The sequence below is a fragment of the Poeciliopsis prolifica genome, unplaced genomic scaffold, assembly GCF_027474105.1.
Source record: "Poeciliopsis prolifica strain line A6 unplaced genomic scaffold, Auburn_PproV2 SCAFFOLD028, whole genome shotgun sequence".
Lineage (NCBI taxonomy): Eukaryota > Metazoa > Chordata > Actinopteri > Cyprinodontiformes > Poeciliidae > Poeciliopsis > Poeciliopsis prolifica.
The window spans coordinates 6,778,877-6,791,148 of record NW_026562403.1 but is presented as its reverse complement, the minus strand read 5'-3'; the positions used below and the strand labels follow the sequence as shown (position 1 = coordinate 6,791,148).

At 36.3% G+C, this 12,272-nt stretch overlaps 1 protein-coding gene across 3 annotated transcripts in view; it reads left to right on the top strand.

The window, feature by feature from the left end:
* The window catches only part of bmpr1ba (bone morphogenetic protein receptor, type IBa), a 66,695-nt gene that overhangs the window by 32,398 nt on the left and 22,025 nt on the right, over window positions 1–12,272 (top strand). For 2 of the 3 annotated variants that reach the window (XM_055049030.1, XM_055049031.1), the window contains one exon: window positions 8,843–9,251. The exons of the other annotated variant lie outside the window; for it this stretch is intronic. In XM_055049030.1, coding sequence (XP_054905005.1) covers window positions 9,146–9,251 — 106 coding nt within the window. In that variant the 5' untranslated portion in view covers window positions 8,843–9,145. The remainder of the gene's footprint in view (window positions 1–8,842; window positions 9,252–12,272) is intronic. 3 annotated transcript variants of the gene reach the window in all.

The following is a 12,272-nucleotide window of genomic DNA, read 5'->3' as shown; positions in this document are numbered from 1 at the left end:
TATGCTCCACTTATCTGGAACAAACTTACAGAAAACTACAAAAGTGCTGAAACACTAAGTTTCTTAAATCAAGGATAAACCCCCAACTGTTTAGAGTTAGGAGAAAATGTAATGTTTGCTGATTTGTGTTTTCATCATGTAAAGTACCTTGAGTTCCCTTGATGCTGAAATGTACTATAAAAATAAACTTGCCTTGCTTTATCCTAACTTTTTTTTTGTTATTCTGATTTGCCTATTTTAATCTAACTACTTGACTCTAGTTTTCCTGTCATCTCTATCCTCACCTCAAACCTCTCTTCTTACTCTCCTTTGAAGTGTTAAGGAAGAACTCTTTAATCTTTTACATGATGTTCGTAATTGTTTGGCAAAGTCTATGAGGGAAAACACTTTCAAAGAAGCCCTGTTTTTCCAACCAGGTGGTGTTATCAGTCCTTCAAATTGTGGGCTTTTGGCAGCTCTAAATGAACTGTTATTATGGGTAATCAAGTGTTATGGAATGTGTGGTTACTGCATCTGTGTGTGGATAGATATCTGTCTTTGTATCAGTGTGAGTTCTCGTGTTAATGCAGGTGTGGGGTTCACAGACGGTTTGTAGGTCAGGTTCCAACCCCTGGTGTCACCAAGTTGTTTGGCCCTAAACAAGTCCTAGAACAGGGAACAGTTTGTCCTTTCTCTTCTGCTAATTTTTCAGATAATTTGTTGGTGCTTCAGATCTGTCACCCTCTATCTAAGAGTGAGTCGTTATATTAAACTGAAGGATTCTTGGCTTAAAAAAAAAACAGCCATTCGTCTGAGAAACACGTGTTGCTCTGTTGTTAGTGGAAGGCCCCAAAGACTACGGGTGAAACTAGGTTAGTGTAAAATGGTTAATTGGAATTACCAGAAGCCCATGTTTGTATATCAGTCCTCATGACCTGTCAAAAAGAGTTGCCAGTGATCTAACTGTAACAAATGTTCCTTGACAAGTATAGAGTTTTAGATATTGTGGCTCTTGTAAATTAGTTTTGTTTGCTTATTTTATAACTAATTTGCCACTGTCATTTGGATGTTTTTAAAACTACTTCTTCAAATTGTTGCTCTGGTAAGAGGTCGGCAACAAAACCGTTACTCTTTCAATTATTTTGCCTCGTGACAGGCATGTGCCTCCTTTGCAGCTTTTTGAAATGTTTCCAGCAGTAATTTCTTTAGTTCAGAAAAATCTTTGGTCAATATTTTCTTTGCCCAACAGCAAGTCACACTGTTTATGATACAAATTTCAATTTGTGCTTCTCATGTTTAATGTGAATTAAATTTATGTGACAAACTATATATATTACAATCAGTTTAATTCACATTTATAAATATATATAATGATATAGATATTTGCCATAATGATATATATATTTATAAATGAAAATACTTTCTGGGGTTTTGTTATTGAAGGGACATTTATTGTTAATACTTTCACTGCAAAAAAGGAGAAAATTAATTATATTGATGTTTTATAGTTTTTGTATTACGATTTAACTGGGATTCTGAGGAGTGTTTCTATGCAGTCAGTATCTTACATTTAAGCCTTGTAAATTGAGAGACAAGAGTCTGTTCTTGTCTCTCAAGCTCATCGGGTTCTTGTGTAGTGATTAAGCTGAGAGGAGACATATTCCAAGCTAGATTTTTGCATTTTCTCAAAAACATTTACTATCTATTCAGTCATGTTGTTCATATATAAAGTTTGTTAAAGTAAAAAATAAATTGCATTTTTGATTTGCAACCTTTATTTAGTTACAGATGGCAGTCAAAATCCACGTGGGTGGCTGTAGCATATGATCCTGATTGTTTGAAAAGTGGATTTATGAATCACTATAGTAGGCAGGGACAGATCCCACAGAGAAGGTGGGACAGCTCTTGCTCTTTCAGCTCCCACTCAGGATCTTTTCTGGGAGGTTTTTCTACCTCGCCATGCCATTGTTGACATTCCACCCATTTGACCAGTTGGCTCTTCTTTAGCAACCCTGACTCCTGCTTTCCTACTTCTACACTCACAATCAATTCACATGCTTTTGTATGTTTGTTTTTGTAAAAATCTCAAATGTATTAAGTCAATTTGTTTTACTTTGATATGATGGGAAAATTGACTTTAAAAATGATGTGCCTTTTAGTCAACTATCAGGGCATTTATCATGCAGAAATATTACTCTACATAGCATTTTTTTTAATGCAAAACTTGCTATCTTTGCAAGAACTTTACTACAGCAATAAACCACACATTCATTATCACACTGGGACTAGAAGGATGGATCTTCTGATACAGTATTAGAAGATATCAGAAGGTTCTGATATCTTCCGATACTGATATTGGTCTTTCTCTTATCCCTGCCAATAATTAGTTGTAGGGTGATATTGTGACTATTTCAAATTAGCGCAGCACACTGTAAAAGTAATTTCCAATCAATCAATAGACTTTCATTAAGTTTAAAATATTTCAGCATCTGCCTTGGAGAGCGTCTGTGTCTGCTTGCATGTGAATTTGTCTTTAGTGTTAACGTTTTAAACATGCCTAAGCTGTTTTGCTGAAAGATTTCAGTTTATTTTAAAGGGAAAATTTTAATTCATATTTCAGTAATTTGAATATTAAAGTAAATGAAGAATTTTTGAAATCCAGAAATGGAAGAATATAGTTTGGGATTGAGATAATAATCACACCTCCCCCTGAGGCCGGCTGCCACTGTTTCTGTGCTGCCTGGCAGACCAAGGTGTCTCATTTCTTTTGGTTTAGTGGTCACCTAATCTTCCAAACAGAGCAGGAAAGGTCCATTTCGAAGGTTAGAGGACCACCACCTCTTGAGTTCACCTAGAAATGAACACCCCTCTTTATCTTGCAGCAGAGTTCAAGAAAAAGCAGTAAATGGGGAGAACAGCTTTGATAAGAATGAATGCAAGTTGGGAGATGTGAAAGGTAAAGCAGTTTTGTCAGTATCAACATGCACGAGTGAGAAAGGGAGAAAGGAAGAGCAAGCTAAAAGGAATAGAAAAGTCTTACTAAATTTGCTCGAGTTTATTGTGAATTGAGTAAAATCTGCGTTTTCTTCAACACAGGAAAATAAAACTTCCTCACTTATTGACTTATCAGTAACCTTCGACTGTGCTAAGCTGACAATTAAGGGTGCAAAATATCAGGAAACATGTAAATGTATATGTTGCTCAACTTTGCAATGTTGATCATGTTTAACCCACATTTTGATGACTGGTTTATTTCTTTTCCACCATTGCAGTTTCCTCACCATTTTTTGTTGGCGTTAGCATCTCAGGCAATCAAAAATATTCATTCTGTGTGGTCCTGACAGGCATTTGAGACCAAATAATTTTCATCTGTTTTATGTTTCAGCGTGTCAAATTATGTTTTAAACTGTTTTTTTTTTATATATATATGCCACCATTGGTCACTCTGGCTCATTATTATACAGGTCTGTGTATTTCCTAAGTGTTTTGAGATGGTTGCTTTTAGTAAGGCACTTTCCCTGATTTTAAAAAGATTGGACTTTTGAGTTTCTAACTAAGCAGTCAGCATCCAGGACCAATGTTCCCAAACTGATTCTGCTGTGAAGCTAACTCCCTTCTCCCCCTACTTCAGCACAAATAGCAGAAATTCTTTTTGAGCAATGCAGACATAAAGAAACCATACCACAGGAGGTCAGAGGTGAAACTGTCACTGCTCCGTCATCACGCCTTTCTTCCCACTCTGGGAACTAAGCCGTTTTAGGTGTTGTGATAGGTTACAAATGCTTTAGTAGACCCCAGGCACCAGACCAAATACTGATGACAATGTTAAACACCTCTGATCCTTTCTTACTCTTTATTTTTCTTGCCCTCCTCACAATTCTTTACTTTGTGAAATAGTCTTGCTCTAAGACTATTTTATAATTATTACTTTAAACATCTGTAGGCTAAATGTCTTTATCTAATTATGCAAAGTACTGAGCAAGCAAACAAAAACAATATTCCTCATTGCAGTGTGGATTTTCTCCAGGTGGAGAATTTCAGAGCAGAAATGGTCCACAGAAAAAGAGGAAACCAGCTCAACTCCCACACACAGTGTCTCTCTTGTTCGACAAAGCATTCAGGCAGAAAGGATTGCTATGTAAATTCAGAATTGAATGGGAGTGAACAGACAGGTTTAAAGTAGATTATGTTAAACTGCTTGTTAGTTTAAAGATAAACTGAAGTGAATAGATGGGGATTAGCAGATGTGCTGCTGTGCCACAGAGGTGTTTCTCAAAGGCTGACCTAATCCTCTGTCTCCTTGTCAGTTCACATCAAATGAAAAGATAATGGTTTCTTTAAGGGAACAGTGAAAAGTAAGTTGAGATGGTATAAATTAGCTGACTATGCATTATACATCTTTTAGTGTGACTTAAGTAGTTTAATCCAAGATTATAGATTGGGTTTTCATTCATTTTAAATCACAGCGGAGTCTTGTCGTTCTTCACAAAAAGGTGGAATATTGGATGGGTTTTTTTTTATAGACAAAAGGAATAGATATTTTTGTGGAAACATTAATTTCCCACATTTTCTTTTGTGCCACAAGCATGAAAACATTAATCTGAAGGAGGCTTCATTGCATTTTTCAACCTTTTCTGATTTAACAAAGGTGTTGGGTTTTCCAGTATCACCAGAAAAGGTTTGTCTCCTTCACCACAAAGATTGTCCCCATTGACAAACTGCTAACTAGGAATATGTCATGTTTTTTATTATATAATATTTAAACTCAAGAGAATAAAAACAAATATCCTAAAGATGCACTTTCTAAAAAGACATGAGACTGAAGTATAAATTTTATTCCCAGTGAAAGATATTATTTTGTTGTGTTGTGTCAGCATGTCAGAAAATAATTCTGAGTTTCACGTCATTAGCTGTTGTTTTTCCATCCAAGCAGTTTGAATGCTGAAGAGTCAGCTATAGGCAACATCATTTGTGGCTTAAAGTGAAAGTTTTACAAATAATGTTAGTGGTTTTGGTCCTCTTCTCATCTATTCTCTGAACTCTCACATCTGCTCTAAAGGTTGCCATTCGTCATTTATCATTTGTTCATCAGGAATCATTGTATTAAATGAGCATCCACCATTCTTTATAGTTTTCTTGTCACTATCCTTTTGTTTGCCTGTTTTTTTTTCCTTTAGTTTTACTGCTCATCCTTTACTTGTGCCAGTGTGAGCCATTTATCATGCACCCAGCATGAGTGTGACTCCTGTGAAGAGAAGCATGCGTGTTTGTGTGTGCATGCGAGTGTGTGTGTGCGCGTGTGTGTGTGTGATGCATGTCTGTGCTGATTTGCTTGAAGACAAGATATCATATGTAGATCAAGAAGTGACCCCTTCAAAAACTGTTACTTAAAAGGTATTGAAGACTGATGCCCCGTGACACATACAAACATCCACACTCATGCACAGTTTCGCAGCTATTGGGGGCAAATGCTGTCACAGTTTTTAAAAGGCTTCCCGCAGTTAGACATGCTTGAAATGACATTCTGGTTCACCAGAGAAGGGGAGTGAGGGGAGGAGTGTAGCAAAGAAAGACAGAAGCAAGGGGGAGAGAGGGCAGGCAAATTTTTGCTTTACAAAAAATGAAAAAATATGCAATAATGAGTGAAATATCTCAATAAGAAGAGTATAGAGAATTTTTATTTTTATGTTGTTGTGAAATAAATAAATATTTTTTTTTCTGTCTTTACCCATACAGATTTCTGACTTGCCAATTCTGATTTGGACCTTTTATTCTAAGAAATATGGTGTAGATTCTACCTACTGTATGTAGACCTGACATCTAATAATTTATGAGATTTATCTGCTCCAAAATGAATTCAAATTCTCTGATGACTGTCTTTGTAGTTTGAAAGTTATGTCAATAACAGAAATTGTCTTTTTTTTCTCAGTTAAACATTCTGATTTTTCTTTATTTTGCATGTCAACCCAAAATCAAAGTGAATAGAAGAAATATTGGGTAGTTTGAAGACTTTCTTAGCTGATTGGTGAAACTCTGCCTTGTACTGCTTACTCTATGTGAAAATTATGACTAAAATTTCATTGAAAATTGGAACAGGAATCTGATCTGTTTTGCTTAAACTTATAATCTTGTATATATGAAATGTTGGGAACTGGTTTTTATTGATGAAGTCATTTTATTTTTTTTCTCCAAGGAGAGATAGTCAGTCTTATCCCTATTCTTTGTCTTCACAAATGAAAACAAACAAAGTAAATAAACTGTAAGCACATATCGAAGTGTTTGATTTACCAAAACTTTAAAAATATTGAATCAGTTTCTTATATAGTGATGGTTCAAATCTGTGATGCATTTTTTCATGCTAAAAGGAAACTGTTCAAAGCAGAAACATACACACACACATACACGTAGAGTTCTGTCAGCAGTAAATGCCTTAAAGGCAAGAAGATAGCTCTGGAAAGGAAATGGTCTATTAGAGTATCTCAGCCCATTTATTTATTAGTGAAAAAGCCTCAGGCCTGTATGATGTAATCTCTAACAGCGCCTTTAAAGTGTCTCTGCCAGCCACCTGAACAGCTCACCACTGTACAGAGAGGTGTTCTCAACATGGTTTTATAAAGTATCTATTTCCAGATACAACATTTTATATTTTCAAAAATAAAACTTTGCTCCCTGTAAAACAGAGTCAGACATAATTCTGACTGATTACGGGAGGAGAATCTGGAGTTATCAGTCCAACAACCTTTAATGCAGTTTGATTTAAATATCATTTTGCATATGTCTGAAATGACCTGTTCTCTAATTACAGCTAAAGGTCATCATCTTAAACTCAACGAGAATGTAGAGATTATAGCCAAAAACTGTTATGCTGCCAAAAATGGTTTTGCTATATTCTCTTTATATACGACAGGGTGTTGTTCAATGAAGTTGGAATTTATTTTTCAAGCACTGCGTGTAAAATATAGGACTGAAGAATAAACAGTGAATTCAAACGTTTTCAATCCACAACCCATTGTAGTATCTGTTTTTTGTGGACGAGTTCCTTCACTGCCTGACCAGTAGGTTTTTCCGACTGGAGCATGTTCAGCACAGATGTGACTTTATATTACTATTACTATGATGAATTATAGCATTAGTTATGGAAAGAAATCACAAATTTGTTTTCGTCATATGTTCTTATTTTAGAAGACACAGGTAGAGGCCTCCACAATTTTATGGCAGCCTTTATCCTTAATGACTACTCAATAAACAGAGATTGATTATGTGTCCGGTGGTCAGCACCATATGGGATGCTACTCTCTGTACCCCTTCAACTCTATATTCAGTTAAATTATTGACATCTGCAGTATTACTGCAGAAATAATACTAAAATAATACTAGAAATACTGCAGCTATCTTATGTATCAGAGGTGGAACAGAAGCCAAGTCTGGAGAGTTGGTAGACTGCTTTGTGGAACTATATTGGAACAATCATCTTATCTTAAAGAGAAAAAAAACTAACCCATTGGAGAATATGTGGAAGCTGTGGAGAAATTTACGTATCTTGGTGCTCACCTAGTTTAGTGTTTCCCAACCCTGACCCTCAAGGCACATTCACTGCCCTGCATGTTTTAAATGTTTCCCTGCTTTAATATTCCTGGTTCAGATGACTGCAGTTTAGCAAATGCTTGTTAATCAGATATCAACTGAAATTAGCCCTGGTGAAGCAAAGAAACACTTAATACATGCCAGGCAGTGTGCATTGAGGGCCAAGGTTGGGAAACACTGACCTGCACAACAGACTGGAGTGAAGACACAACAGTGAAATTGTATACAAGAAGTGGCTGGGCGGGCTGTACTTCTTGAGGAAGCTTAGGCCGTTCAAGGTTAGAAGATGTTGCAGATCTTCTATAAGTCTGTTACAGAGAGTGCAATCCTTTCTGTCTGCTAGAGCAGCAGCATTAGAGTCAGTGACTTGAAAAAGCTCAACAAAGTGATAAAGAAGGCTTACGTTGCTCTGGGAACTGAATTGTCTTGTGAAGTGAATGCTCCACTTAGTCCTTCATTTAATAAAGGAGCAGACTTTACACAAGATTGTGACACAACAACAGTGTCTTCATTCAGAGGTTTTCAGATCTGATGTAGTACGAACTGCCCACAGTGATGGACATTTATAATGAGTGTGCACAAACATAGATACTAAGAGTTACTGCAACATTAAATTTCCCTTTGAGAATAGTAAAGTTTTTTTTCTAATTAATTGAATTGCATTTGACTTTCTATCTCAACATGTTTCCACTGACAGTTGTTCTGATACCTAATTGTGCTTGACACTTATAAAATATTGTAGATAAACCAAAAGTAGCAACATTCTGCATGTGTCCTTACATTTAGGAGACATGAATAACTATATTTATTTTCCAAAAATTCAGATTAGTTTTTTAAAATAATGTGTACTGTATATCTAAATAATCAAGTTGGACATACAAAGACTGAAACAGCAAAAGTATAACATGTAGGTTACAAGCCTCCTGTCAAAGTCAGTATTCAGCTTTCTACTGCTCAAATGCTTTGTGTAATCAATTGTATCAGTTCTTAACTCACACAGTACAGGCAGAAGTTATTTCGAGCAAAATGTGCAAACAGACTCAGAATCTCTCAGATACTAGTCTGTGTCTTCAGTGTCCTCCATACTCTCCTAACTTTTTCTAAACCCCATCTTGTTTATGTGTTCTCCCTGCCCCCGTTTTTTTTTCCATCTCTGTCTGAGTGAATATCTGCATGGGTGCGTGTATGTGTGTGTCTGTTTGTGAGTTGGTCAGCCCTCCCCACAAGCAGAGTAAAGTTAACTCCCCCCCCTTTTTTCCTCTCTCTCCCTGTCTCTCAGCTGGCCTCACTGCTACTGTCAGACCTGGTTGGAGGACAATCGGCACCAACGGCTGCTGCCGATCCTGGTGTGTTTTGTGTGGTGTGCTCTTTTTCACGTTGTGACGGACCCACGCACTCACACTGTGGCTTGCATGCCTGATACTCCCCCCACGTCCTGCTCTCCCTCCGTCTCTGACACATACTACACACACTCACTCAGAGGGGGAGCCAGTGGTTGTGAGCGTCGGAGCCTGGCGTGTGGAAAGAGCTGAACAACGGAGCGCAGAGGAAAAGTGAGAAGCACAGGAGGGAGACTTGTACCATGCCAGAGCAGGGAGAAAAGCCGAGGGGCTGCCTCTCTCTCTGTCTCTGGAGCCGGAGTCCTCTGTTATTGCTTGGACTGTTTTCCCTCCAACAACAGGCCAACGGTAAGTTACAGTGAACTTTCTCCACTCACTGCTGCCCTCAACACGTTGTCAGTCTGCTACAGCTCATTAGATGGGCTCTTTGACACTGTTATGTGTTTTTTCTTGAATGTGTGAACTCAAATTTTTCTTTGAGTTGTGATTTTGATGAGCACACTTCGGTATGCAGTGTCTGTTTTCTGCAAATAATCTGGGATCAAAATGAGTTTGATCAAACATCTTAAAGTTGCGGTAGTTTTTGTAGAGGTTATCTTAGACACAAAATATTTGATAGTTTTATTAATTATCATATTTGGACATACCATTCATGTCTGTAGTCAGTGGATCAACTTATCAGTGCCAGTTCTTCATAAAATCTCTCAGCAGAATTATTTTTTTTTTATCATTTCAGTTATAGCTATGCATTTTTGTCTTTTCAAATAAAAGTCAACTGGGTATCTTTTTCACAAATAGCTAAATAGCAAATGTATACAAACATATATTTGTGACAGTTTTAAGAAAATAAAAAGCTTATTTCAGGCTTTCGGTGCACCTGTTCTTGAATTCCAGAATAAAGAACAAACAAAAAGAAAACACACAATCTTCAAAACAGGCAGACAAACAGTTGTTATGTTTACTAGCATCAGCTGCATTGGTTGCTTCCATGTTTGGTATCAACAGTGTGATATTAGACACATTCAGTTAAAACTGTGTCAGTTTTATCTTTGATTTATTGTATTATTACACATTTAGAAAAACTTTTGCTTTTGCAAACTTTAAGGTTGTTATATAATTGTATAAGTTTCTTGAGTACATTATGCTTGTTTAATAAAAACTTAAGAATAAGCCTTAATTAGTTTTAAATAGATTTTTAATTCCATTAACAATTTTCCCGTGAAAGAAAGTAATATGATTTGGTGTGAAACGAGCAGACTACTTCTTAGATGTGATGGAGAATTTTTATAGATTATGGTGAGACCTCCCCGTCCCGAAGAGGCTCAAACCCAGAAGTAATCAGCAAATAACAGTGGAAACATGTAAAAAGCTGTTCTGCAATTAGCAGAATGTTTTGATTAGTTTAATTGCCATAAACATTTCAGGATATCAAACACTTTGAAAAATCACAATTACAATGTGAAAAGAAAATATATTTCTGGAACATTTTAAATCTTTTTACATCATTTTGTTGTTTTTTTTTTTTTTTGTTTTCATAAATGTGTGCTTCATTTCAGAAAGAAATGTCTCAGTTATATGAAACAAATAAAATTTTAATTTGTCAGGTTATTAATAATTTTGACTTTTGCTGTGGAAAAAAAAAATCAAAGATTTCTTTGTTTCTTTGATTATGTTTCTCCACTGCTGTTCTATTTAAAGAGATTAGCATTTACTTTGAACACGAGCGATTATTTTAAGCCAGCAAAGGCTCATAACTTTTACTCAGAGGTGCTGAGATTGTCGTGTGCTTCTGTCATCCTGTCTGTCTTGTCTGTAAATGTCACTTCTGGGTTTTCATCTGTAGTCAAAACCTTTCGCCCAGAGCTTTTTGAGATGCTACAACAATTATTAAGAATTCAATGGAAATTTCAAAACTTGCATACAAACGTACAAAGGATTTGAATAGGATCAGTGGCCATTCCGTCCGAAAAGTCTCTGAAGAGCTGCCAGGGAATAAAGCATATGCTAAATCTCACATTAAAACTTATATTCAGTGGAAAAAATATATACACATTAAATTAATCATTGCATTTCTATTTCCCAGTTCTTATTCAATAAAAAAATACTTGTGACATGTTTTTCAGTTTCCCATGTATAACTGTACAGCAGAACCTTTTAAGGAGTGAAAAGGATTGGTCATCAATTTGTGCAGATTTGAGCAGAATGCTCTGGATTAAAACAAAAAAACAAAACAAAAAAAACTATTCAAAATTTTATCAGACTTCGGTTCTTCTTTGGTTTCTTCTGAATTCTGCTAACAACACACTAATTCCTGCTTTCTCAGGGTTTATACCCAAATCTAGTTTATACCAGTTTGAAAGCCTTATAATACTTTGCGGAGGATACATACGCCAGTTCTTTTGTCTTAAAAAGCTTTAGATAAAAATAGCAATAACTTTATATTATCAGACCATCAACACGGCCACTGAATTACTTCATGATGATTTTCATGCAAAACTTGTTGCTTCCATTTTTGTGTCGCCACATGTTCATAATACTTTACCTTAATATGTGCCACTCATTAAGGTCATTATTGATTATCTTCAAGACCCTTTAAGAGTCATAGAAATCTTCTACACCTTCAGTTTAGGATGAGGTGTGTCCACTTGGTTTGTACAGCGTTTGTAAAGTTAGACTTGTCATCGGTCTTAATTTGTCTTAAATATGTACCAGTACCAGGGAGAGATAACATTAAAGGTGTTGATTAAGGTTTCTATTTGGTATTACTAATGAAGTGAGTGAGGTGCTATGAAAGATGACTGTGTTTTCTTTAAAATGTACACCAAAAAAATTGTTACGATGTGATATCTTCAAGAACACTCTTCTGCTCAATGTGTCTTAAAGGCTAAATAGCGTATAGTACTCCCTGCACCACTGCAGTCCAGGTATGTTTTTGCTTGAACTCACCAGCCAGCTATACCCATGTGCTGCCGCCACATCACACCCTCAAACCAAGAATATTTAAGTCAACTACCAAGAGGCTGTGATATCCTGGCTTAGAGGCATAACAGTGGCTTGTTGAATTTTACCCTCTTTTCCATCTCACCACAAGAACCAAATTTAGTCGTCTCTAGGATCGGTGGAGAATTAGATTGGAACACTAAACAGTTCTGACTTGACATTAAAAACTTATCATATTTGTGACCTGAGACGTTGCTTTGTTATGAAAGCTGAATCAGGTCACTCATTTCAATTTGATTTAAAACCATTTAGTTTAGACTTGCCCTGTGCATTTGTTGACATATTCAGTAGATGATTGACTGGTTTGGAAACGGGATCATTCAGTGGTTGACACACAGATGATGGATTGTTCTGACTTACGCTCAACTC